This window comes from Bos grunniens, chromosome 22, assembly GCF_055505025.1.
Source record: "Bos grunniens cultivar Pamir isolate PY7600 chromosome 22, Bosgru_T2T1.0, whole genome shotgun sequence".
Classification (NCBI taxonomy): Eukaryota; Metazoa; Chordata; class Mammalia; order Artiodactyla; family Bovidae; genus Bos; species Bos grunniens.
Window position 1 is genome coordinate 29,628,964 of NC_141186.1, and position 26,971 is coordinate 29,655,934.

At 41.2% G+C, this 26,971-nt stretch overlaps 1 protein-coding gene across 2 annotated transcripts in view; it reads left to right on the plus strand.

The window, feature by feature from the left end:
• Nucleotides 1-26,326, plus strand: part of RYBP (RING1 and YY1 binding protein) — a 73,656-nt gene extending 47,330 nt beyond the window's left edge. For both annotated transcript variants that reach the window (XM_086366729.1, XM_086366730.1), the window contains 3 exons: nt 21,397-21,573; nt 21,668-21,766; nt 22,306-26,326. In XM_086366729.1, the coding sequence (XP_086222855.1) occupies nt 21,397-21,573; nt 21,668-21,766; nt 22,306-22,558 (529 nt within the window). In that variant the 3' untranslated portion in view covers nt 22,559-26,326. The remainder of the gene's footprint in view (nt 1-21,396; nt 21,574-21,667; nt 21,767-22,305) is intronic.
• Nucleotides 26,327-26,971: the final 645 nt, after the last annotated feature.

A 26,971-nucleotide genomic window follows, 5' to 3' on the forward strand; every position in this document is an offset into this window, starting at 1 on the left:
AGCACAGTGACTAAGTATGTCCTAGGGATATGAGTCTGGTATTTTTCTGTGAAAATTTATTGCTGTAGATGTCCTGTAATTCCCTCTGCTAACACATGTTTTGCTTCCTTTTTCTTCTTGGGCCCCAGAACTTCAGAATAAAATGCAGAGCATCTTAAGGAGAGCAGTTCTCTTGGATCATTTTGAGAATTTTTATTTTTTTAAAGTCCCTAGGTAGATAAATGGCACCACTCCCTAGAGCTTTAGGGGGTAGGTATTAACCAAAGTTAACTGTTTCAGGTCAAGTGGGTATAGAGAGGAGGAAATCCAAGCAGACCTCGAAATGAGCATAGTAAGTGTATATAGGGCTTCCATGGTGGCTCAGTGGTAAAGAATCCGCTTGCCAATGCAGGGCATCGCTTCGATCCCTGATCTGGAAAGGTCCCGCGTGCCTCAGGGCGACTAAGCCTGTGCGCCACAACTGCTGAGCCTGTGCTCTAGAAGCCATGCTCCGCACGCAAGAGAAGCCACCACAATAAGCCTGCACACCACAGCTAGAGAAAAGTGTGCGCGACAGCAAAGATCCGGCACAGCCAAAAATAAATAAACGTTTTTTAAAACGGTATTTAAAAATTAATTCCGTTTTTAAAATCCAGTTTTGTTTTTAAGCACTGTGTGTTTTTATTGCAGTGGTAGCAACTCAAGTGCTGAGTGATCCAAAGGAGTAAATCAAATCATAGACTGTTTTGCCTGTTCTGATATGCCACATTCCCGTATTTTAAACTTCCTGACATGGTGACATATACTAAAATTGTTGACATTTTACTTGGTGTTAGCAAGTAGAGGTGTGAAAATTTCCCTTTGACATCTGGTAAGAAAACATGACATCAGTTGGGGCTTGGAGTAGATGAATAAGAGTTTTAGTTATGCACTGACCCTTCTCTTAAAAACTCTGAAAAATTTTTTAAGAGTCTTGGTTAGGCACTTACCTGGTAGTTTACTATGTGGAGAGGCAAATGAAAGCCAGATTCTTGTGACAATGACTAGTTTTCTCTAAGCATACTGCTCCTCTGTAAAATAAAGAAAATTTTTCATTATTATTAAAAAGCAATTACTTTGAAACTAAGCAGAGTAGCAGCCAGTGTACACCAGCCGCCTTTGCAGGTGTTCCCCTGTCTCTGTCTGCATTCCTGGATAATCACGCACCCACAGTAAGATTACCCTGCAAATTGTAATATGTAAAGTGTATAAGCTCATTACCATATTGGTTACTAACTCGGACTTTTATCACAGACACAGCACTTTGAAGAGTTAATTTCTATCACTAGAGAAAAAGGACAACAGTGCAACACAACTTGTTTCAGAATAACAGTACCACCCCTACTCCGTTCTCCTAAAGAAGCAAAAAGCACCCGTCCTCATACTTTAATTGACTTGAGTGGAGACGGATGGAACACAAGGAGAACACACCGTATGAAAGTTACAGACTCAATGAATATTTGGTAGGAGTACTTGGTAGGAGAACCAGAGAAGCTTCTATGGTCAAGTAAACGTGGGATCATTGGACAAAAACAGTGCTATGCAGATCCAGTGTAGACGTTTTCTTTAAGGTTAACCTCTGTTGCGAACCTTAAAAGGGGGTATTATGACATATTTCTCTGTGGACAGCTTGACTTCTCACAGCTGAAAAACTGAGCGGAAGGCACTGCTGGGTGCTGTGCCTCCCCACCACGATTGAACCTCTTGCTCTCCTTACTGTTTCTTCTATTTTAGGCAAGTTCATATTTTTCTTAACTCTATGGGAGAGTTTCAGTTTTGCCAAAACATAGTCAACAAATTGTTAATCATATTTTTCAGTAGTGGAAAAGGTTAAATGAAGCTGATTCTGTTAAAAGTACACCAAGCAAGATAAATTGGGAGTTAATGAATATTATCTAAGAGTCATGCAGTTCTAAAACTTCTGAATTGAATTTTTGCTCATTCTTCAGGAGTCATTTGTTGGGTAGGAAATACCTCTTCTCTGTTGAAGACATTAATGGTTAGTCCTGATGTCCTTACAGGTAGCCCTGCCAGTCAAAATAGATTTCCTAGCTTCTGTTCGAAGGGAAAGGGTTTGGTCTTGATTTATTGTGTTTGTTGTTCTCAGGAGATGTTTCCTACTTATAGAGTGAATATGACTATTGATGAGTTTGTATCTTCCTGAAGTTTTCCTTTCCGGGTCTCCTGAATTGCAGGCAGATTCTTTACTGACTGAGCCACTTGAAAATTGCTGAAGTTTTCCTTACTAGATTTTGAGTTTGGCGAGATTGTGTGGCTGTGGCTTACTTGTTAAGAACAGTTAGGTATGGGAGGAAGTTTTAAATGAATTTTTTGTGATTGATGAATTTGATGCAGTAATAACTCATGTAAAAAAACAAATTCCTTTTAAAGACATTTGGACAAGACCCTGAATTAGTGGTTAAAAATTGAATGCATTGTAATCTGCTTCTAAAAGAATTGTGTTCTCAAGTCTGGGCATGTTATTTCAAGAGCATTCCAGTTTCTCAGAATGAGGCCTGGTCGTGGGCGTGGGTGCTCTTATTTTAACGGGAAGAGTGGACAGCTGTTAGGGCAACAGAGATGGCAGAAGTACAGGATATGGTCATCGATTTATATACTGTGTAAACGCTGTATGGGGACTGTATAGGACCAGAGCAGCTCTGTGCACTTCTCCAAGGAATTTCAGTGTAATAGCAACCTAAGGTAACCAGAAGATAAATTGTTTTCCATGTAATGTTAATAATACTAGTAATTCAAAATACAATTTTTAAAAACCTTAAAAAAGAGAAAATTATTTGGCTAATTCACTCAACTCACCAGTGGTGCTCAATAAATGTAGTGTGGCAGTTAAGACTTGTCTTTTTTTCCTTACTGAATGATTATTTATGTAGTATCAACCCTCTGAGGCATATATTGGTATGAAACTTAGGAAAGCATTTTCTGTTTTTACTAAACTTGGATTTGCTTAAGACTGTGCATATAAAAGTGTGTGTGTGAAAGTGAAAACCAAAATAGTTCTGCTCTTCTACACCCAAATGTAGGTTTTGCTGGTTCTAACATTTTATCTCATCTGTATTGAGACGGATGTAGGAATGTATTTTTCTCTCTGTTAAGTGGTTGGGAAAACTGAGGCTGAAGGCTGTGGTTCTTAAAGATCGTTCTGCGAATTGGTAAGAGAACTGGGGATAAAATGCCATTTTCTTATCATCTGTGACTCTTCACTAGACCAGTTACATTCAGATTAAGAAATATAGCAAGCAGATTACCTGTATAAATATTATTATCCTGTGAAATCTTACTGTCTGATCCCACATCCATTATTCCAGTTCACTGAAACCCTTAGATTTCCATTCTGTCACCCAGAATGGTAGATCTCCCTCCAGCTATCCTTTCTAGGCTGGCCACCTGTCTGCTGTGTCCACATCTAATCAGTTGAATTTTACAGACCTTTATATAGTACATACACTCTTTACTCGTCTGGGTCAACTGGGTAACTTTTAAGAATTAGTTGATAGTAGTTTCTTGAAAAGCTGCGTGGCTCAGAGTCGAAATGCTTTTTATTCAATTACTCTACACCTAAATTAGACAAGTCATTGTCTTTTATTTTCTTCTTTCGGAGTCCAATACCTCAATTAAGGTAGGCAGCCCACCAGCCTTCTGGTTTATTTATAACTTTTTTCAGTGGACACAGCTTAAACACAGAATTCTGTAATGACATCAGCCTCCCTGCCCATCACTCAGTTTCTGCAGTTACCATATGACAAGCTTCTTGATCTTCACAAACACTGCAAAAGTTATTGTTTCTGGTAAGCCATCACCTGCATTTGTGTAGATGTGCATCCTGGACAAAAAGTTGGCTCAGCGTCATTAGTCATGGGGAATTGCAAGTTAAAGCCACATTGCGAAGCTAATATACGTGCACTAGAATGACTCAAAGAGACTGACGGTAGCAAGCACTCTTGAGGATGGGGAGCAGTTGGAAAATCCTGCAGTCACTTTTGAGAAGAGTTTGGCAGTTTCTTACAAAGTTAAATATATATTGTACTTGCCATGGATTTTTTTTTTTAGCCAAGAGAAATGAAAACATGTCCACACAAAGACTTGTAGATGAATGTTCATAGCAGCTTGATTCATGAGAGCTGAAAGCTGCAGATAGCCCAGCTGTCCATCAGTAGGAGCCACGGTAAACAAAACACACAGCAACAGGGATGACTCTCAGAAAATGCTGTCCTCACTGAAAGTAGCCATATAAAACAGCAGCTGTATGCCCTGTAGTTCCATTTTATGTGAAACTCCAGAAAAGACTCATTGAATCCACGGTGCAGGGGAACAGAGGGCCTCCCTCGCAGCTCCGCTGGTAAAGAAGGCACCTGTAATGCAAGAGAGCCCCGTGTGATCCTGGGTCAGGAAACAGCTTGGTGGTCTCCTGGAGCTGGGAGTGGAGATTGTCTGCAAAAGGACACTGAAGAACCTTGATCAGGAGTGGTGATTTCACCGCTGTATGCATTTGTCGAAACAAACTATACTCTTAAAACAACGTGTGTTTTGTTGTATGTAAATTACACCTCCTTCTTCAGATTTGTTCTAGGCAGAGATTGTCCAAGTCAGCAGACCTCAGCACTGATTCCTCTTTCTAGCTCCCCCAACCCTCCCCTTTTTTGAATGTTTGGATGGCAGGTGAATAGGCACCTGTAAGTAAACAGAAAGGCATTTGGGAAGCCCCACTTTCTTTAGTGCTTTTTGAGCCGTGGAGACGGCAGGGTAATGTCTGAAGGAACAGTGTCTTGGTTGCTTTCTTCCACCACAGGCTGTTTATTCTTTGGAACATGCACTCAGCCTTGGGTCTTGTACCTTTATTCCTGTGCAGAAGACCTCCAGTTTCTTCCAGAGTCTGAAATCTTTTCCCTTTCCCTTTGCAGAATGCCAGAAAAACATATTGTGTGTTTTTAGAGGACACTTCTGTCTGACTACAATGTGGGAGACCCGGGTTCAATCCCGTGGTCGGGAAGGTCCTCTGGAGAAGGCAATGGTAACCCACTCCAGTACTCTTGCCTGGAAAATCCCATGGACGGAGGACCCTGGTAGGCTACAGTCCATGGGGTTGCAAAGAGTCGGACATGACTGAGCAACTAAACTTTTGTCTGACTAACTGGAATTGTATCATCATTCCACCTGGAATTTTTACCACTGGCTACAAAATGTTTGATGATTAAGTATGTCTTTAGAACACAAAAGTTTTCTGTTAATAGAAGCATTAGATTAACGATTACATTCTGAGAAAATGTACTCCTTATGATATCCAGAGCTCTGATTTGCTTAGATATCACCCAACTTCTGTTAGTGGTTATGCTGTGTGGAATATATCCCTGATTGGGATAAGATGTAATGATATATCACTTTGAATGTCGGACACGTGTTTTATTCCTTCTCTAACTGGACTATAAGGATTTTCTTTGAGTATAGCACTTAGAAATATAGTCCAAGGAACATTTGATTCTAAAAACTTCTATACTTTTGGGCTTGAAAAAAGGGTGGGAACCTATCAAAAGAACTCAGCCTGAAGAAAGAGCTCCTGATGACCAAAGCTGGGACAATTTGCACAACAAAATAAATAACGATAGAATTGGGTTTTAACCTATAGGAGATGAGAAATAGCCATAAATTCATACTGATAAAAAAATTAAATAAATGAATTCAAAGAGACAGCTCTCACTACAGAAAAATTCCAGTTAATAAATGTAGAAGACCAAATCACCGTGGGGCCAAAACAAAACAATAGCAATATTTGCAGAATCCATGTTGGAATGCTAAAGTTAATGGGTGAAAGTTTGTGGAGAAATGGCATATTGTTACATATATAGTTTCAAGATAACTCTTAAAGTCTTTTATTTAATCAGTAATGACTTTAAAGTGAAGAAACCTGACAGACATCACCTTATGCACTTCATCATGGTTAACATCAGTGGGGATAAGACATGGAAACTCAGGAACTCCTTGCTGTGATGCAGTCAACAGAATGCACATCTTTGCTCTGATATTATATCAGAGTGTATAATGTCATCGTGATCATGAGATAAACCCAGATTGAGGGCGATTTCTCCACAATAAGTGACTAATACTCACAGAAGTGTCCAGGCCATCAAAGACACCGAGGAACTATCAGAGATAGGAGGAGGCTAAACAAGAGGAAAAACAAACTCTGCTGTGGATGCCTGGATGGGAATTTGTTGGTGATAAGAATATTTGTGGGGAAACTGGTGGACCTTTTCAAAAAAAAGTGTCCTGTTCAGTTAACAGAATTGTACCAGTGACTAGTTTTCTTGTTTTAATAATTATACTGTGTTTATATAAGATGTTAACGTTAGGCGAAGCTGAGTGAGGGGTATTTGGGAACTCTGTACCATTTTTGAAACTCTGAAAATTAAAATGAAACATTGAAATTTCGTTTCAGACTTCAAAAAAGACCTTGCAAATCTCCATTGTACCTCTGCAAATGAGTTACTCAAATTTTCAGCAAATCTTTGTTTGATGAAAGTGCACTTGCAGCAATTTAGTTGAAGAAGAAAAAAGTCCCTTTCAAATGAAGGCATTTCAAAGTTATTTTTGGCACACACAGAATCCTTACCTTGTTGGAAACTTATTACCGGCATGCAAATTGGCTTACTTTGATGCCAAAGGCAGATGCTTTGGAGTGGAATATCAACTTGAAAAGTGCCTGTACCAGAATGATGCAGATACATGCGTGTATGCAGTATATCATCATCCCAGTTTAAGTATCCCTTTTTATAAGCTGAGGATTTAGATAAATCTGTGTAATTGAAGAGCTTTCTGGTACTGTGAGAATCCCACTTGGGTCTGCATTACTCACTCTGGTGATAATGTAGTTTCTCTTAAGGTTAAGTAAGCAAACTTACTAAATGTGCCATGCTTTGAGAAGTCAGTTGTTACTATTTACACGTCTTTTTTACTTTGATAGGGAAACAGGAAACCAAGGGCATTCCTGAAGGACTTAGACTTGACTTCCTAAGAATTTTGTCCTAATTCCCTAGCCCTCGATATTTAAAAATACAGGCAATGTAATACAGAATGTCAGAGTGTGCTTTTTTCATATCTGTAGTATGGTTGTGACTCTAGGGTGGGATATGTTGAAGTAGTTGGGATATTTGAGGTTAAGAGGAAAGGTGAAGGGTTAGGGGGCACATGTGATCTAGTGAAGAATTAGAAGAGAATCAAATCACTTCGTATGGAAGGGGGCATCCCTGAAGTGCCCTTCAGGCCGAATCAGAGACCTGTTTTCAGTCTTTTGTAGCAGTTTTCGGTACTTCTGACTACTTCATGAAATCTTTCTCCTGCTCTTTTTAGTGGTTATGCCATTCTCCTTTGTTTTCCTCAGTTTTACTGGCTCCAGTTGAGTTCCCTTTCTTAAGGTTCTTTGGGTGGGCCGTGTAGGTTAGTGGAAAGAACAGAAATAAACTTGGAGTAAACTGCTCCAGCCTATTGGCTGTTGGACCTTTGGGCTTTGGTTCCACCAAAAACATCAAAAAGTTGTGAGAGTTATGAGTTAGATATGTAAAAACTCAACACAGTGCCTTGTCATAGGAAGCATTTCATCATGTGTTTTCTTCTTCACCTCTGACAAACTGGGAGCTGTTCTCTCTGGGATAGATAGTTCTATTCATTGAGAATGTGTCATGTCCTAGGCTTTTTGCTTAGTCTTGGCAGTATGAAAGATGAGTTATACGAAGTTCTCAGTTCAGAAGCCCAGAGAGACAGTTCACCATTAGAATACAATGTTATGTTACATGCTGATGCAGCATCTGCTCCCTACACCACATTGTACAGAGAATGCTGTTGGGAACAAATGATTACTTTGAAGCAAGTTTGGAAATTAGAGCATAAAATGTAAACCCGCTGCAGACATGTACAAAGCAACAGATAATATTGTACAGATATACAGATACTATAAAGGAGAACATTAAGTGGTAGAGGTATATTGTGTTTTGGGAACCCTGAAAATGTGACCACAAACTGTTGTTGCCAGGAGAAATTGGGAAAGCAGTGGCATATGAGTTGGGTCTTAAAATAGGTATGACGTTTGCAGATGAAGTGTGAGGTTCGTTCAGCAGATAAACAAATCCAGCCATTGGTTTTGGTGTCCCTGGAGTTCCTGGAACCAGTCCCCCTCAGATACTGAGGGATGACTGTATTGACATTTAAGTTTCTGTTTTTATCCTCCAAATTATTTCCTAGAATTCTGAGAAATGTTTCATCCATGAGTAGCAAATATGACCCCATTTAATTCAAAGATTATATGTGAAATCCCATCGTTAACCTGTTCACTGTCCTAGCACAACAAAATCACGTATATTGAGTTGAAGGACTTCTCCAACCCAGTGCTTGTGTCTCTAACCAATAACTGCAGGTAGTTTCAGAATCTTCACCTTCATTCACATCTAATTTTTTAGCCATTTGAAATGGTTGAAACCTAAAATTTTTTCCTTCTCTCCCTGAAATAAAGACCATGATTAACCTCAAGTGCCCAGAGTATAGAGTATAAGATGTTGTTAGTTGTCAGAGTTGGAATTGTGTAGAAACCATCAGATGGTCTTCCCTCAAGCATCTGTTTGGTGATTAAACAGACTGGTCTTGTGGTGTATTATACTCAGAAGTTGCTTTACATTTTACTTCGTGTCTTTCCCCTAGAAAAGCCTCTGCATATTAAAATAATGTTACTTAAAATCTTGAGCAACTGATATGTTCCTAAACAAACGTGTGATAGCTGTTTAGAATTACCAAAGACATCATGTTTAATCATTGTAACTGATCTATCTTAAAATGGGTATGTGTATTTCGCTGCTGCTATGCAGTATAGAACTTTATCTAATAAAACTTTTGTAAATTATTTGAGAAGAGTGATAGTTACAACTTAATTTTTAAAAAGCCCCACAGTATCGATATATGAAAAGCTCTTAGGATTCTTCTTTCTGAATCCTACCCTCGTATAATCCCAAGCAATTAGAATGATGAATTATATTTATGTTTTTGACAGATTTAATATCAAAAAATTATATCTTTTGATAAAATTTTGGTGGGCCAAGGGCTGTTTTTCTGCTGGGCTGCCTCCCTTTGTTTGTAAATATTTCTATTCCTTTATATTATATTCTTGTATAAACCAGTGACTCTGACCTGGGACTGATTTTGCCACTCAGGAAATATTTGGCAGTGTCTGTCAAAACTTGAGGGTGGAAGTGCTACTGGTGTGTGGTGGGTAGTGGCCAGGGATGCTGCTAAACATCTACAATGCATCAGGACAGCTCCCACAGCAAAGAGTTAGGAGCTCTCTAGCATATCACCAATGCTGTGGCTGGGAAACCCTGCAGCCAACACCCTTACAAAGTGATGATAGGCTTTAAGAAAGTTTTGACTACCAATGATTTAGGAAGCCCATTATAATTTGACCATGAACTAGCCTGTTTGTTAGAACTGTTATTTTCTAGTATGTATGTTTTTGTTTTAAGATTAGATTTGAAGAAGTTCTTAAGATTACGTTAATTTAGTCCAAGCCTCTAATTTCACAGGTGAGGAAACCAAGACCCGAAGAGGGCAAGTTTGTTAGACCTTGATTTATTTAAATTATCTAAGTAGCCTTTTCTCCCCTCTCTGAAGAATTACTAATTTTTCTGTGTGCTTTATAAGTGCCCAGTTTTGTGGCGTGAACTGTAATTTCAAAATGGTTAAACGCGTTTTAAATGGGATCTCTGACAGCTGTAAGGTAATTGCAGAGCAGATTGATTGCTTTAGTATAGAGTTTCTTGGAGAAAGACTTGATTCGTCATCAAGTTTACTTGCATCTGAAGATACAGTTTGCTAAGAGATTTGTAGTGTCTGTGATCCCTCTGAAAATCATTGACATGATTTACAAAGTAATTTCGGGTATCTTTGGGGGGTGGTGGGGAGAGGTCATTATCAGAGTCACTAAACCAGCAGTATAGTTTGTACAGTGTACTTCACACAGACTTGCCTGTACCTTAAGAACAGTTGTTTTTATTAACTACTGAATACAAGTATCTGAGCCATAGAGATTGCTTACTTACTCTGTTCTAATCTCTCTTATCAGTGAGGAAACTGAAGTTTGGAGAGAGTGTGTAATTCATCCAAAGTCATGGAGTTAGATTCCAAAATAAATGCAGAAAGCAGAGGAGAGAACCAAGGCATCTCACCTGCTAAGTCCTAGGATGCAACTTGTGTGACAGGGACCAGTCCAGAAAACACACTGGACCCTCAACAGACATCTGGGCCAGTGAAATCTAATGCATTATATTTTACCAACTCTTTGGAAAATAAACATTTCTGTGCCTGGAATGCATAGTGCCCTGCCTCTGCATATAGTTGACATCAGTTTAATGAATTTGGAAACATAAGCCAGAATGCCAAAGATGAAACCAGGATAAGAGACAACACAGGGACTGTTAAAATTTCTCTCTGCTCCTTTACCCAGTTGGGCTTTAGGAAGCGGAGATGCTTGCCCAGAGAGTCAGGCTTTGGTACCTACATGGACTTCCTTCCTTAGTGAGGCAGGCAAGGGGAGGTGTGTGTCCACCACTCTTGTAATCACAGTACCAGCAACTCCTGTGATTCCTACACTGCCTCAGGTGTTGTAGCCACCTTGAAACACTGCTCAGGCCAAATGCTCAGCCAGCAAAAGAGCCTTTTCAGTCTTAACACTGAAGTCTTTTATGGTAGAATAAAATTTGTGTTGAAATAAGGAATGGCAGGTGTCAAAAAGAAATGCAGTTAGCCATCTTCAGAAAAGGTCCATTTTGAAAACAGTTGAGGAAACATTTCTCCATACGTTTCAACTATTCCATTCTTTGTCAGTGGACTTACTTTTTGTGAGAGATCTAAAGGACGTATTTATGGGACATTTACTTTAGGTATTTGAAGGACCATGATGAAATTCAGTTGTTTCAGGCACCACCTGGGTGAGGAAATGGAAGTAAGCCAGATTTGTAGTCTGTGGTTAAAATACTTTTAAGCCTCCTTCTTGGAAGTTTTTCTTGTGCTTGATAAGTTTAAAATTTGCAGATCTTAGGGTTTTTTGATCAGAGGATCTCTTGCACTGTTTAAAATTATTATGGACCCAAGTACCTTTTGTTCTGTTGGTAATACCTGTAGCTACTTTCTGTATCAGATAAAACTGAGCAATGTTTAGAACACAAGAATTTGCCACATTCGCTCTCAAAGTGGTGATGTCACTTGCCATTTAAGCTGAAAAACGAAATGGAGATGATGATTATGGAAAATAGTTTGGGTGTTGTAGACCCTCCGCAAGGGGTCTTGAATACCCCAGGAGTCTCTGGACCACAGCTTAAGAACAGTTGGACCAGAATCTCTCTCCATTGCTGCCAGCTTGGTTTATAAAATAGGGATTTTGTTCTCAAGAATTGTAACCACTTGTAGCTCCTCCTACTTTCTGAATATATGTTCCTGAGTTACAGAAAAGTTAGTAATGCGAACAGTTTTTGTTCCGCAAGTGTGTTTTCAGAGCGTAAGAGACATTTGAATATTCACAATGACAATTTTGAATCTGTAGTAGAACATTTAAGATTCTGCTATAAAGGATGCTTACGTTAGTTCTTTTGGAGCCAGTTTCCAGCCAAGTCGTATCTGGTGAATTTGTGCAGTACCATGTATATTGGGGGGCTTCCCTTGTAGTCAGTAAAGAGTCTGCCTGCAATACATGAGACCTGGATTTGATTCCTGGGTGGGGGAAATCCCCTGGAGAAGGAAATGGCAACCCACTCCAGTATTCTTGCCTGGAGAATCCCATGGACAGAGGAGCCTGGCAGGCTATATCTATGGGGTTGCAAGAGTCTGACACGACTGAGAGATTAAGCACATGCACACACATCTGCAAAACCCAAATTCTGTCTGAAATAATGCAGAAAAACTGACAGCTAACTCAATGAGGATCCTCAGTTCTGCTGTTGCTGCCAGACAGTGTGATTAACTTAGGGTCAGCTACATGAAGGATATCTGTTGCTAGAACCATTTCCTTGGAACAAGGCTTACCAGCTTCTTTCACTTGTATATCTTTCCCTTGGCCTCAAAGCTGAGCAACTTTGGTAGATGCAACTCCAGCTGGGGAGATAGTGCTTTGAAATGTATCTGTTACTTTAAGGTGGTTTATCAGTATTTTGGATACTAGAGAATTTCAGAAAAACATCTGCTTCACTGACTACGCTAAAGCCTTTGACTGTGTAGATCACAACGAACTGGGGGAAATTCTTAAAGAGATGGGAATACCAGATCACCTTATTTGCCTCCTGTGAAACCTGTATGCAAGTGAAGAAGCGACAGTGAGAACCAGACATAGAGCAATGGACTGGTTCCAAATCCGGAAAGGAGCACAGCAAGGCTGTGTATTATTTAACTTACATGCAGAGAACATCATGCAAAATGCCAGGCTGGATGAAGCACAAGCTGGAATCAAGATTGCCAGGAGAAATATCAATAACTTTAGATATGCAGATGACACCACCCTTATGGCAGAAAGCAAAGAGGAATTAAGGAGCCTTTTGATGAAGGTGAAAGAGGAGAGTGAAAAAGCTAGCTTAAATCCCAGCATTCAAAAAATGAAGATCATGGTACCCAGTCGCATCACCTCATGGCAAATAGATGGGGGAAAAGTGAAAACAGTGACAGACTGGGCTCCAAAATCACTGCAGATGGTGACTGCAGCCATGAAATTAAAAGTCTCTTGCTCTTTGGAAGAAAAGCTGTGACCAACCTAGACAGCATATTAAAAAGCAGAGATATCACTTTGCCGACAAAGGTTGGTATAGTCAAAGCTATGGTTTTTCTCCAGTAGTCATGCACAGATGTGAGAGCTGGACAGTAAAGAAGGCTGAACGCCAAAGAATTGATGCCTTTGAACCGTGGTGCTGGAGAAGACTCTTGAGAGTTCCTTGGACAGCAAGGAGATCAAGCCAGTCAATCCTGAAGAAAATCAACCCTGAATATTCATTGGGAGGACAGATGCTAAAGCTGAAACTCCAATACTTTGGCCACTTGATGCAAAGAGCCGGCTCATTGGGAAATACCCAGATGATGGGAAAGATTGAAGGCAGGAAGAGAAGGCAACAACAGAGAATGAAATGGTTGGATGGCATCACCAAATGGACATGAGTTTGAGCAAACTCCGGGAAGTGAGGAGATGATGAAGGACAGGGAAGCCTGGCATGCTTCAGTCCATGGGGTCACAAAGAGTCGGACACAACCCAGCAACTGAACAACAATCAGTATTTTGTAGAATGTGTACATGTTCTGTGTACATGAACTAAGACAAGAGCTAAGTGAACTTGACCTCCTTTAATCTTAAGCCCTGTTAAGTTAGGTATGGCCCCATTCCCACTTAGAGAATTTACCCAGGCTCAATAGCAGAGTCTGGATAAAGTCCAGAGCCTGTCCTAACTCAAAGTCTGCACTCTGCCTATCATCTGTTAAAGCGAGGATGGAGAAGTTGCTGAGATAAAGGGAATGGCTTGTTTTTTTTTGTTTGTTTGTTTTTTAACCTGATAGTTGGAGTCCAGTTTGAAGGGGAAATTTTTGTTTCCTTATGCAGAGCAGAGTGGTTCTCCTGAGTCAAGGAGAAGAACTCAAACCCCTAAGAACTCAAACCTCCAATGGCTCATTCTAGAAGATAAGCCAGAGGATTTGAGAAACTTCATGAAGATGAGTATTTACTTGAGGCGGGGGGGACTCTTCAGGAGTGAAAAGAACAGCAAGAAGAGATACTATTTGGGGAGCAGAGAGAATTTAATAACACCATGCAGTGTATGCTCCTAGCAGTGAAGGTCCCAAGGTCACAAACATTCCGCACTACTTTGTGGAGTAGCCTGCCTCTGTGCCGAGAGCAACTCTAGGGAAGGCCAAGAGTATTCCTCTTTCCAAAACAAAGCCAGCTAGGTCTGAGTAGTGGTGAAGTGAAGTGAAGTCGCTCAGTCGTGTCCAACTCTTGCGACCCCATGGACTGTAGCCCCATGGACTGTAGCCTATCAGGCTCCTCCGTCCATGGGATTTTCCAGGCAAGAGTGCTGGAGTGGATTGCCATTCCCTTCTCCATAATGGCCTGGGCCTAAACCAGCAAGCTGAACTGGCACCCTAGTCACTGGGACTAACAACTGCATAACAACGTCTGATGTTTCTTCCATCAGGGGAGAGTTTGGTTGGAGTACTGTGTGGTTTCATCTTTCTATAACTGAACAGATGTGTTTTCATTTGTCTGTTGGTCTGTCAAGATAATCAATCCTTTAAAATAGTGGCAAAGAACGTGCTTACATAGAAACTCCTTTGAAATTTACTAAACTAGATCATCTGCCATATTTTCTCATCTGTCTGTCTTCATTGGGCTAGATTGGCTCACATGGGTGATTCTTAGTAATAACTGTACTGTAGCAGTGCCTCAAATACAAAAATGTACAGAAATTTTTATGGGATTAAAACCCTTTATTTAAAAACTCTCAGCCTAGTTTGGTATACCTGAAAGACTACCAGACTAATGGTCCTTGATCTGGTTGTAAGTCCTCTTTCTCTTTTTTTTAACTCTGGATACTAGTGATTGTGTAACATACCTGTTAGTGTTGTCGCAGATAAGCAGTAGTTAGTTGTTGGATTTTGATGGTTTGTTTTTTTTTTTTTTAAAAGAAGGATAGGTAAAGGGGAAGGAGGCCTAAAGTAGTCTGATTACTTCAAATCTGTTTTATCTGTGCATGTTAGATTTTAAAAGGAGTCTTGTATCCCCTTTTAAGATTTTGTGGTCATTGATGTTGGAGCCAGAATCCTGACTTCTGTGTTCTGCTCACAGCATTTCTCCTCTGCTTTATCTTTGGTCTTTAAAATACAATGGGTCAGGAGTGGGTGGGTAAAATGGACAGAAAACAAGTTGTTCTTGTAGGACCTCTTTTCTGTTTTGCTGTGAAAGCCAGGAGCCGTGTAGTGTGTGGTTGACAGTGTTGGGACAGACAAACTATGAATCTTAAATCGCCTTAAAAGGTAAATACAGGCATTAGCCCATGTGAAAATGGATTGTATCCCACAAATACATTTGCTGTTTGGTTGCTTTAATTTGGAATACATATTGTATGCACACAAGTCCAGACTTATTGAACCTCATTATGGCTTTATCAAGGTACTCCGCAAAGGAAAAAAGTTTATAAAGCATTTTTACGCATTTGGCCCACCCAGTTCCTTGAGGTTACATTTACTGTTCCCATTTCATTTTCAAAATGTTGTAGTCGGAAATAGATATGCAGAGTACTTTGCTTTGTTCCCAGCTGGTGTGTTGTGTGTGTGTGCACGCGCGCTCATGTATGTATTGTGGGCATCAGTAATAGAAAAATTCAGTCATTGTTGAGCGGGAGGAATGCACCCTAGTTAGCCCAGTGCACACATGTAGACTCTTTTGAGTGTAGGGACAGGAAAATGGGTCATGTGGAGAAGTCTCCTTTTAATTACAGTCATGATGTGATTTGTCATAAAGAATTGTCGGCTCTCCTGATAGTGTTAGCTAAATGGACAGGCATTTTCAGAGTAGTTAGATCTTAAAATTGCTAATTCTTCAACGAACAGATTGCCAAGGCAAGGAAGGGTTGGCTGGGGGCGTAAAGGCGATGTTCAGAAAACTTAAGAGCAATGTAAGTTAACTTGGAGAAGACATTTTGTAAGTTGCAGAGTAGTTTTGTTTTGTTTTGTTTTTTTTAGTGAATAAGTTGATTGTCTGATTCCAGAGCTTCTGAGGTATTTTAGTTGAAAATCCCATAGGTGAGTCCCTTAGGTGAGCCAGAACACAAGTGATGGTTTAGGAAGAGCTGGCCATCATGAAACAAAAGAAACCATGTGTTACTGTTCTTTGTTGCCTGAGCTAAAGAAGTAGTTGTCTCTTTTCTCTGGTTGTGGGAGCTGAGATACAGAAAACCACAGAAGTGACCTCAGATCCCCGAGCACACAGTGGAAAGGGAAAGGGCTGTGTGGGGGAATGTAAGGTTTGCCCATGTTCCCCAAAGTGCCATGAGTGCACCCATTTAAGCAGTCCAGGAAGATGGCTTGGTTTTTTTGGTTTTTGCTCTCATTTGTGTTCGTGTGGGCTCAAATAGACAAGATTTCTTGATGATGTCTATTTGAAATTTCACAGCAGATTTTCTTTTGTAAACTATTGTAAAAACAACAATAAACAAAATTTTTGAGAAAACTAAAAATTTTGTTATTGACAGAATATAGTGTTGAAGACTAAGATAGGAAAAAGCTTTCGTTGCTAAATGTACTTTTACAAAGGAAAACCAGGCCCCCTGTTATATTTTAGCATTTCTGGTCGGGCTGTGTAGCATTTTTATTGTTTGTTTTATTATTTTTAGTTGATGGGCTTTGAGGCTTAGACACTAAAAGCAATAAACCACGTTCATTGACCTGAGGTTTCCCCTATATTGTGAAGGCTGTTGATTGCTTGTTTAAGATTTGTTTCTTGGGAAACTTAGGTAATTTTGGAGAATCCAGACTCTCAGCTCCATATTGAAGAACTGACTTCCCTACAACATGCGTATTAAACAAGCTATTTATGGTGTGTTGTGTAACATTTAAAAGACCGCATTGGGCAGTGTAAATCTGTGAGAAGTAACTATTTCTCACTGATGAACAGTATTAAATACTGTGATAAGGGTTCATTCTTTATGGGAAATGTTCCGTAGACATCGGAAAACATTCTCACCAGCTTCTCTCCCCCTGCCCTTTTCCCTTAAGGATAACCAAGTAGTCTCCGCTTGCTCCAGTGAGGACAGTGGGGTTAGCAAGTGTGCTGGAATTCTTGTGCGGGTGTCTGTCGAAATCGTAGCCTGGATTGACCTGGGTCTTTCATTCCTAGCACCCTGTGCCCCCTCCCCACCCCACACACGCGCATGTGCACACACAACACATGGGTGGTGGAGGGAGGGACATTGTGAAGTTACTTTCGTAAGAGGAGTTTTTGAATGATGGTTCATTTGGGTCTGTGTTGAAACCCCCAGGTCAGCCATTTACTATAAGCCTTAGACAGGGGTCTTGATCTTCCTAATCTAGAGGACACTGTGCTGACTCTGGTCTCACAGTGTGCCTGTCCTGGGATGGCTGGGAGGTGGCTCTGCTCCTGCCGCTTCACAGGCAGTTTATAGCATTGAACTGGGAGAGCCCGGCAGGGTGGGAATGGGGTGCATGTGGCTCTTAGTGGAGCTGGCACATTCCCAACCCTCATTCCATTGGAGCGTGCTGGCCTAGAAATGCGGGGACGGATGGCAGGAACTGCCAAGGCAGATCTGGCAGGGTGGCACCTTTGGAGGGCCTCCCACTGATGACCCTTTCTTGTTTCTTCATCTTCTCCAAAAGTTACGCATTTTGTTCAGTGACACTGCACCATTTCAAAATGAATTAGATGCATTTTCCTACCTCACCATGTTCCCTGATCCGAGAAAGACTGTGGAATTTGTTGGGGGAACTAGTTTGAAAAAACTGCTCTAATAATTAAAATGATTGTCAACTTGTTGGTGAGGGTTTTTTGTGGGCAAGGGGCAAGTGGTGATGGAAGAGTTACTGGGTTGTTGCTTGAGGACATTGAGAATGTACTTCTGAAACAACACAGGCGCCTTTAGCAGACACGCTATATTTCTTGGTAATCTGATCTCAGTTAGCCTTGCTGCTGCTGCTAAGTCGCTTCAGTCATGTCCGACTCTGTGCGACCCCATGGACTGCAGCCTACCAGGCTCCTCCATCCATGGGATTTTCCAGGCAAGAGTACTAGAGTAGGGTGCCATCGCCTTCTCCGAGTTAGCCTTGGGTCCTTTTCATTTGTGAAGTTTCGGTTTGGTTACACATTAGAGGGGAGGAACATTTATTTCACCATTCTGGTCAGACGTTCATTTCCTTAGGAGCACGTGAGGACATCCTATGGTTTTGTGTGCGCGTGCGTGTAGGTTGTGCCCTTTAGGTACCGGCTTGTGGCAGCTGCACTGAAGCACTCTGAGGGGTTGCTTGCCGCGGTGTTAGAGCGTGGTCGTCCGTGGGAGGAGCGCGAGGCGGCCCGGACCTGCTGCCTGTGCACACTGTGCCTTTGGCCGGGTGGGCCGCCTGAGCGGCCCCCAGGGCTCCATCATGGAGCAGCACGTCCCGATGCTGGCGAGCTGCTCTCAGTCGCACCAGGCACTTGTGTAAAGGGCTGTTTGTGAAACAAGGGTGACTTCCTTTCATCTCTGCCTATTCCTAGCTCTCTGCTCTGGCAGTTCCAGCTGCTTACCAACCTAGGCACCACTTCTGATGTCTATGGTTTCAGGATCTCTCCTCTGATTTCTCATTTCCATATTCTGTCCATAACTCCCCAGTACCTAGCATCCCTCCCCTGTCTCAGAAGACTGTGCCTCTGCCAGTGCTTTGCTTGCTTATGTGCTTTCTCTCCTTTGGCCCATGGCTGACATTGCTGTCTTGCCTGCCTTCCGCCTTTCTCCCTCTACAGTATACATGACTTCAGCCTCCCTTTCCTATGGAAATCTGCTCCGACCATGCTGACCCCTCTCTGTAGTGGCAGGACCATCTTTACCTCACCACGACATTTCTCCAAAAAAACTCTTACTGGCCACCTCTAGGTTATTCCTCTGACATCCTGTCACCCCTTCATTTTTGCAACCCCAGTCTCATGCGGCTTGCTCTCCTAAAAGTCAGCAGTGACCTCCTGATCACCAGAGCTTGGGCTTTTTTCTCAGTCCTTATCTTACTGTGTCTTTCTCTGCAGTGTTTGTTTATTCTTCATTCAACCAGGAGGTAATTTTACTGGGTACCTGGTACTGTGCTGAATGCCATAGTGACAAAGATGATTAAGATGCAGTCGTGCCATTCAGGAGTGTACATTTGATTGATAGTTACATAATGGTGTGGTAAGTAGCCTTGTAGAACTTTATAGGATGTGCCTGGAGTGAGACAGGGCCCCCGTAACTCAGATTGGGCAGGCCTGCTGGGCGAGCCTAGGGGTTCTTTGGGGCAAGGGTTTGGGGTGCCATTGAGTGTCTGTTGAAGGTGGTCTTGGACTGCTGTCCCGCTGTCCTCTCTCGTCATTCTGTATCGTGAAGTATACATACGAGCTTAATTGAAATTCTCCATCAAGGTAGCTTTTTGTTATATACTTAGTTAAACTCTGATTAAGTTATTTCATCTTGAGTATTGGTTAGTGTAAGACAGTTGTGTTTTGTTTTTTTACTCTGATTTAAGCTGCCTGGTAATCCCTGTAGACAGCTGATCTGATCTGTTTGTGTCCCTGGTGAGTACTTGTGAAATGACTTGTAGTGGTGATTATCTTCTCTCTTACGTATTAACAGATACACTTCCTCTTTGAAAGAGTAGGATAGGCTGCTGCTGCCTTTGTTAAGTGTCTGACTTTTTGCGACCCTGTGGATTGTAGTAGCCCGCCAGGCTCCTCTGTCCATGGGATTTCCCAGGCAAGAATAGTGTAGTGGATTGCCATCCCCTTCTCCAGAGGATCTTCCTAACCAGGGCTCGAACCCGGGTCTCCTGCATTGCAGACAGATTCTTTACTGTCTGAGACACCAAGGAAGCAAACCTATGAAAAAGAAAGTTCCCTTTCGCAGGAAAGGGCAGGGCCTTAACTGAAGCGCCGCCTCCCTTTGCCCCCCGCACTGCACATCTGTGTTTGAGCCCCTGCTCAGTGGCAGGTGAGGCTGTTGCTGGTTGTGAGCCAGCCTGAGGTGACTGTGCCTGTGACTGGGTTTCATTGTGTGCCGTCCATCGCCAAGGCCTGTGTTTGCTGGAGACCATAGGAGACTTGCCCTGGGGTTGATCCTTTGTTCATCAGTTCCTGCAAAGCCGCGACTGTGGAACCAGCTCCGAGACACTCAGACAAAAGCCAGGGACTCCCCCGAGCAGGTGGCCTTGATGAAGTTGTGGGGTAGGCAGCAGTCCCCTCTCCATCCTCTATTTCTTCTCAGCCACATCACACCCTCTCCCAAGGGATATTTCAGACAGTGTGTCCTGTTCCTAGCAGCTTTTTTTTTTTTTTTTTAATAAAATGGCATGATTATTTTTAAAAGAAACTTGTTTTTCCTAGGTTTGTTTTTGATTTTTTCCTTCCATTTCCGTTCCTCTACCACTGGCTCTTTCATGGATGAGCCAGGGCTCATCTGTCCAGTTGCTTTCCTTTGGCCAGTGCCTCCATGGCGGGGAGCAGAGCAGGATGTAGGGTCTGAGGGGGGTTGTTACATGGTGGCCGGCAGTGGCTTCACCTCATTAGTGACCCTAATGTAGGTACACGCATCCTTCCCCAGGCTTCCGTTGTGGCTCAGCTGGTATAAAGAATCCGCCTGCAAAGTGGGAGACCTGGTTCTATCCTGGGTTGGGAGGATCCCCTGGAGAAGGGAAAGGCTACCCACTCCGGTATTCTGGCCTGGAGAATTCCATGGACTGTGTAGTCCATGGGGTCACAAAGAGTCGGACATGACTGACTGACTTTCACCTTCACACCTTATACTTGGGAGAGTTTATTATATTGTAAATGTCAATCTAGATGCTAATGTCTTTGAAAATTAATATTGTGTGCTAAGCTTTCCTTTCTCCCTTTGCTGTTTGGGTCTGAATGGTCATGCATTGTGAGAAACATTTGGCACCATTTAGACTTTGTAAACAATAGTGCTAAAAACCAGTGTCAGTTGGAGACTGGCGCACACATAATGGTTGATGGCACAATGAATGTATCACTTTTCTAAGATTTTTTTTTATAGTGATTTTCAGTGTTCACCCCCTTGGGAGCTCGCATGAACCACAGTTACCTTCTATTGCTCTGTGTTGTTGGTGGTGCCAATCACAGAACTGCAGGGGACCAGACCAAGTCGGAATAATTAGATTGAGGAGTGAATGTCACACTTCTAATTTCATTCTCTTTTCGAGGGATTACCAGTGTCCATTTAATAAAATGAGATTAACCCTCTGCAGCAGCAGTATTTGAAAGCTGTCAGTCAGTATAATCTTGACAACTCAAAAGAAGTAGTGTTCTCAGCACTCTTAGAAGCAGTCGTGTTTTATTGGCTGAAAGTCTTGACTGCACAGGGATGTGTGTATTTGAGCACATGTGTCTATGTTGTTAAAGGTATACAGAGAGTGGATTTGAAAGAAGAAAAGGTCTATGGACTTAACCATGCTACCTAGAAATGATAATGTAGAAATAACACCATATAATTTAGTTTTGAGTTGCCAGATGCCAGTAATAAAATGCCTAAACATTATGAGACCAAAATTTTAAAATCAGAGAAATATTTATAAAGCAAATAATGAGGCATCTTTTCTTGAATGTTGTAGAAAACCTCGGATCAATTCCCAGCTGGTGGCACAGCAAGTGGCCCAGCAGTATGCCACTCCACCACCCCCTAAAAAGGAGAAGAAGGAGAAAGTTGAAAAACAAGACAAAGAGAAACCTGAGAAAGATAAAGAAATTAGTCCTAGTGTCACCAAGAAAAATACCAACAAGAAAACAAAGTAAGTTCTTGAGTAACTCAGTACAGTACTGTGTTATTTTGCAGGCAAATCAAAGATATCTTTTAAATGCCTCTTTTTCTATCTCCCCATTTAGACCAAAGTCTGATATTCTGAAAGATCCTCCTAGCGAAGTGAACAGTATACAGTCTGCAAATGCTACAACAAAGACCAGTGAAACGAATCACACCTCAAGGTATTTGAAACTAGACTGAAATACATCACTGCCCAGATTCAGCTGCTCATACTCGAGTCGGGGGTGGTTTTGTGTCTGTGGGTTTGTAGGCTAAGGGTGGGATGAAGAGTTAGGGTGGGACTGTTAACTTTCAAAATATATGCACATATATATGAGCTATTTTTTTAATCACTGAGACCAAAACAGGAGAAAGATAAATTGATTTTAATTTCACAGTGGTCCAAAGCTTTGCTCACTGATCATGGTTTCCATTCTTGCTAAGCTTTTCAGCAGATCTGGTAGTAAGCATTGGTGTGTGCTGGCGGTTTAGATTCATTGCCACAGTGCCATGAAGTGTGTGTGTGTGTTTCGTTGCCACGGTGTCATGAAGTGTGTGTGCGTGAGAGAGAGATTCATTGCCACAGTGTCATGAAGTGTGTGTGTGTCAGAGAGAGATTCATTGCCACAGTGCCATGAAGTGTGAGTGTGTTACATTGGAACCGAGGTCCTTTGCACCCATACCTGATTTAACAGGCTCTTCCTGTGCGTGTTGCTTTCAGGCCCCGGCTGAAAAACGTGGACAGGAGCACCGCACAGCAGTTGGCAGTGACTGTGGGCAACGTCACCGTCATTATCACAGACTTTAAGGAAAAGACTCGCTCCTCCTCGACATCCTCATCCACAGTGACCTCCAGTGCAGGGTCAGAACAGCAGAACCAGAGCAGCTCGGGGTCGGAGAGCACAGACAAGGGTTCCTCCCGCTCCTCCACGCCAAAGGGCGACATGTCAGCAGTAAATGATGAGTCTTTCTGAAGTTGCACATGGAATTGTGAAAACTATGAATCAGGGTATGAAATTCACGTCCTCCACCTGCCCATGCTGCTTGCACCCCCTGGGAAATCTTCTGTGGACATCGACCTCTTAGTGATGCTGCCAGGATAATTTCTGCTTGCCATGGGCATCTGGCCACCAAGGAATTTCGCACCCTGACGATTACTCTTGACACTTTTATGTATTCCATTGTTTTATATGATTTTCCTAACAATCATTTATAATTGGATGTGCTCCTGAATCTACTTTTTATAAAAAAAAAAAAAAAATCTGCTGTGCACAATTTTCCACGTACATTACAACTGGTTTTTTGTTTTTGTTTTGTTGGGGGAGGGCAGGGCGGGAGGGGGAGGGCGCTTTTATTTATTGTGTTCACAGACTCCATCCTTTCAGCATATCCTTTTACGTTTAGTTCTTTCTTCCAGTTATACTATGTACTATCAGTTTTGATATAACTATATATATATAAATATAAAATTATATATAAAAGGTTATTTGAAACCAATCCATGGCAACGCTGGTGCTTGATACACTGTGAAGTGAATACAACATTGAACAGTTACAGATCTGGGACAGTCCCTTCTATGAAAGTGCTGAAAGTAAATTAAAATCAGTCTCACATGAAGTATGTTCCAACCCACGTGGGAACTTGACTCTCTCATCTGTCTAAAGAGTACTGGATGATACGAAAATATATATTTTTTAAACAATGTGATCTCAAATTTAAAGACTGCTCCAGATAGCCTGCATTTGTGGTGGAATGACTGACAAATCACAAGTGGTTTAGTTGGGAGGGCTTTGATCATTCGAAAGTAACTAAACTAGCTCCAGAATGCCAAGTATTCGTGTAAATTACGGTTACATGTTCACTTTGCTCTTCTTGCATAAGCACTCATGAAAATACGGTATTCTGTCACTCGAATTCCATCCATATTCCAGGCCTCTACTCATGTCTGAGGTGAATCGATAAATTGTCTCTTAGTTTTAGGATTCAAACTGTCTCACTTGTACTTTTGGTCCATACAAGAAGCAAATCCCTGTTTCCACTTTGCACACGGTGTTTCGTTTAATCGAACTTTATTTGCCTCACAGCCCCTTGTTTCCCTTACCATTCAGTGAGAATTCTTTTCCTTTCTTAAAGTCTAGTGTTGTTGTTTGACTGAACAGAGGTTATCAACCAACACATCCAGTCCCGACATGAAGCTTTCAGTCCCATGATGTGTCTCAGTTCCCTGCTGTGGGAAGGAATGCAAGTGCTGAAGAAATGGTTGGAGGGCTGGCAGCTAGAGTTGCAGGGAAAGCTCCTTCTTCCTGTGAGCCTGTGAGCTTTTACTTCCTCAACACAAAGACAGCTTGAGTAAACTCTTTTTTAAAAAGATTCTTTTCACTCTTTTTTTTTTTTTTAGATGCCTTGCATAAATAAAAAACGTGTAAAAGACCACTAATATGAACCCACCCCTCCTCATTTAAAAAAAAAAATGTTCTGTTTCGCTTTGTTTGGATTTAGGATCTCTCTTCTGTCTGACTCTTACATTCATATTCGCAGAGTTGGTAGACTTGAGAGTCATTTCAAGCATGGGAACTTGATGTCACCTTCCTTTATTCGACCTGGGAGGGCAGCAGAGTAGTGATGAAACGCCGCATTTTGGTGTGAAAAACCTGGTTTGCTTAAGAATAGAAGTAACTTCTGTGTATGGAGGCAACGAGTTAAAAGAAAAATTAACAGCTTGATTTGAGTAGCCAACAGGAAAGGCTCCTTTCACGTTTACATTAAAACTATTCTGTAGTCACTGATGTACCATCATTTAAATTCTGTTCTCAAAGGTATAGACGATAAAGCAGTGCCATTTGTTGCTGTGGTCCTATTCGCAAATGCACGGACAATGTTTCCCCTCTTTTTAAAAAATACTGCTTGTATCTGGGATGCAAGCTATACTTAACCTTTTTAAATACATTTTTAAAGTATTTATTAATGAACCAAAGGAAATCAGATGCTTTCTGTAAGCATCAGAATATATAATACATAGTGATTTGACTATGAATTTTAAATCCACATTTTAATATTAGTGGGGTATTGCAAAGACATTCCTTCTAAAGTTTTAATATTCCTTTTATTAAGGGTCTCAGGGAGGGTAAATTAGTCAGCCATATTTATTTTCCAGAGATGTAAGGAATTGCTAAGTTTTTTAATTAACTTTTTAAAAAAATTTAAATGCCACCAAACTCATGTGGGTTGCACTGCTTTTGGAACCAGTAATGTTGGTATGCACTTTGTTCAGAAACACTGTACTTTTGCAAAATTAGTTTCATGTAAAGTGATTGGACCCCTAGACTAGTGGAAAAAGCTGATTCACCAGCTACTCAGAGGCTGCTAATTCATTGCCAATGTCTCGGTTTTTCAGTTCTGCCTCCGTGATAAATTTAAGGATAAAGAATAGGGAGGGGTGAAGGAAGGGAGGGCTGTTTTAGAACAGGTGAGATGATACTGCCAGTTTGGTAGAAACTGCAGCAGCTCGCGGTGGGAGCACTCTCAGCAATCAGGTGTTTTTGGGCCCGTCCTTTAGCTGCTCTTGGGTGTTGTGTTACGATAGTGAGATGATAGGTACTTTAGACTTTTAATTTCCGAAATGGATGACATCCCTCAGGCATGTATTCTGGAAATGGAATTCCTGTAACTTCCCGCTTTTGCAGTTTACCCTACAATTAGTAGGCAGCGTGTAAAAACACTAGTGTAGATGATAAAAGATATATATTGAAAGAGGACCAGAAATACTTGGTATTCGGCGGCACAGTAAGCAGGTTATAAAAGCAAAACAAAAGCACAGTGTTAATGCTTGCAAGTTTCCATTTGTTTTAATACCACACAATCTTTCACACTCGAGCGTGTGCACGTGCACACAGGGCTTACCCAACCTGCTCTGCTTGAGTCATGCAGTTCAAAAAAAGGCAAAAAAAGGTAAAGACATCCTGATACCCTCAAAATATTTTCAATCAAAATCCTTCAATTTTAATCTGGACATTGAAAACATTGGCAGAAGCTTCTGTGAGTTTAGTTCCACTAAGATGTTTCACCTGCCTTATCAAGATCATTCTCAGTCTACTTTTTTAAGCTACCGTATCTTAAATTATTGAAAATTTATTAATTGCTGATATATAATAACCTTTGCTTGTATGTAACCGAAAATGGTTTAAGAGCCAACATTTAGAGTATGACAATGGAGCTGAACAGTTTTTAATGCGCAAGCAGTTCTGTTCTTGTGTATGACTTGTAACCTTAATTTACTGTGTAAAGATGGTTACATTATTTCCTTAGCTTTGTTTGTTGGAGACAAATAGAGAATGCTTGTTAAGTATGTCAAAACATAATCTTATCTTGTGAATTTTTGTTAATGTATTATACGAGCTATATTTTTCATTTGCCCAGAAAGACAGCTTGTATAACGCTTTTGGAAGTTTCTGCTCTGTAATGTCTTTAGAGCTGACAGTCTGTTAGGTTTGTTTTTTTCTTCATGCTAAAGTGTCAGTGGTTTTGTGAACTGGTCAGAAATTCACAGGTCTTAAATGTTTGGGGGAAATTTATATTGGACACTGCTCTTTGTCTAGCAAATAAAAGATGTTAATATATTCCTGTTACTGGCATGTGCACGACTATGTTATTAGAAGCCACTTTATCGTTTTCCTGCTTTAAATAGAAATGTCTATTTATGAATTCTGCTTGTAGTTTTTTCACAAATAAAATAGTAAAATTTACATTGAAATCTTTATTTTTGTCTGTGTAGACATTAGCAAGTAGGTTACTTTTTGTACTCAGATTTTTCACTTAGGTAGTATTTCAGGAGAGCTTGAGTTTATCAGATGCTGAAGTTGATTTGGGCATTTCAGGACATGGCTCAGAGCTGCAGCAGAAAATATAATGGGACACAAGGACACCCGAATTTTGGAAGAAAGCAAACGAGTGTCTCTAAAGGAGTCCTTTGAGGTAGGCAGTGGTGATTTAATGAAGGAAGTGAAGATGATGCGTAACTGGTTTATTCAGTGCCTGACTGAAGAACCCTGGAAAGAACCCATTTCTGGCCAACTGCAGGTAGGTTAACTGTGACTCTCATGGTAAAGGAAATCGTGTCATACCTAAAAGTTGCACAAAGCCGGCATCTTGCCCAGTGCTAGGGAGGTAGTCACTTCCAAAGAATGTGGAAACCACTTAGGACACTTCTAAGATTCACCCAATTACTCTTAGTCTGCACTTGAACTAGCAAATGGGAAGAGTGTAAATGGTGCAGGATCGTAATATGAAAATTGATTTGTCCTGGTAAAAGAAAGCAAACTTCATCCTTTTTTGTCTTCCAGTACTGAGTCATACATAACCCGAGTCTGGCTCTTCAAGAGTCTTGGAAA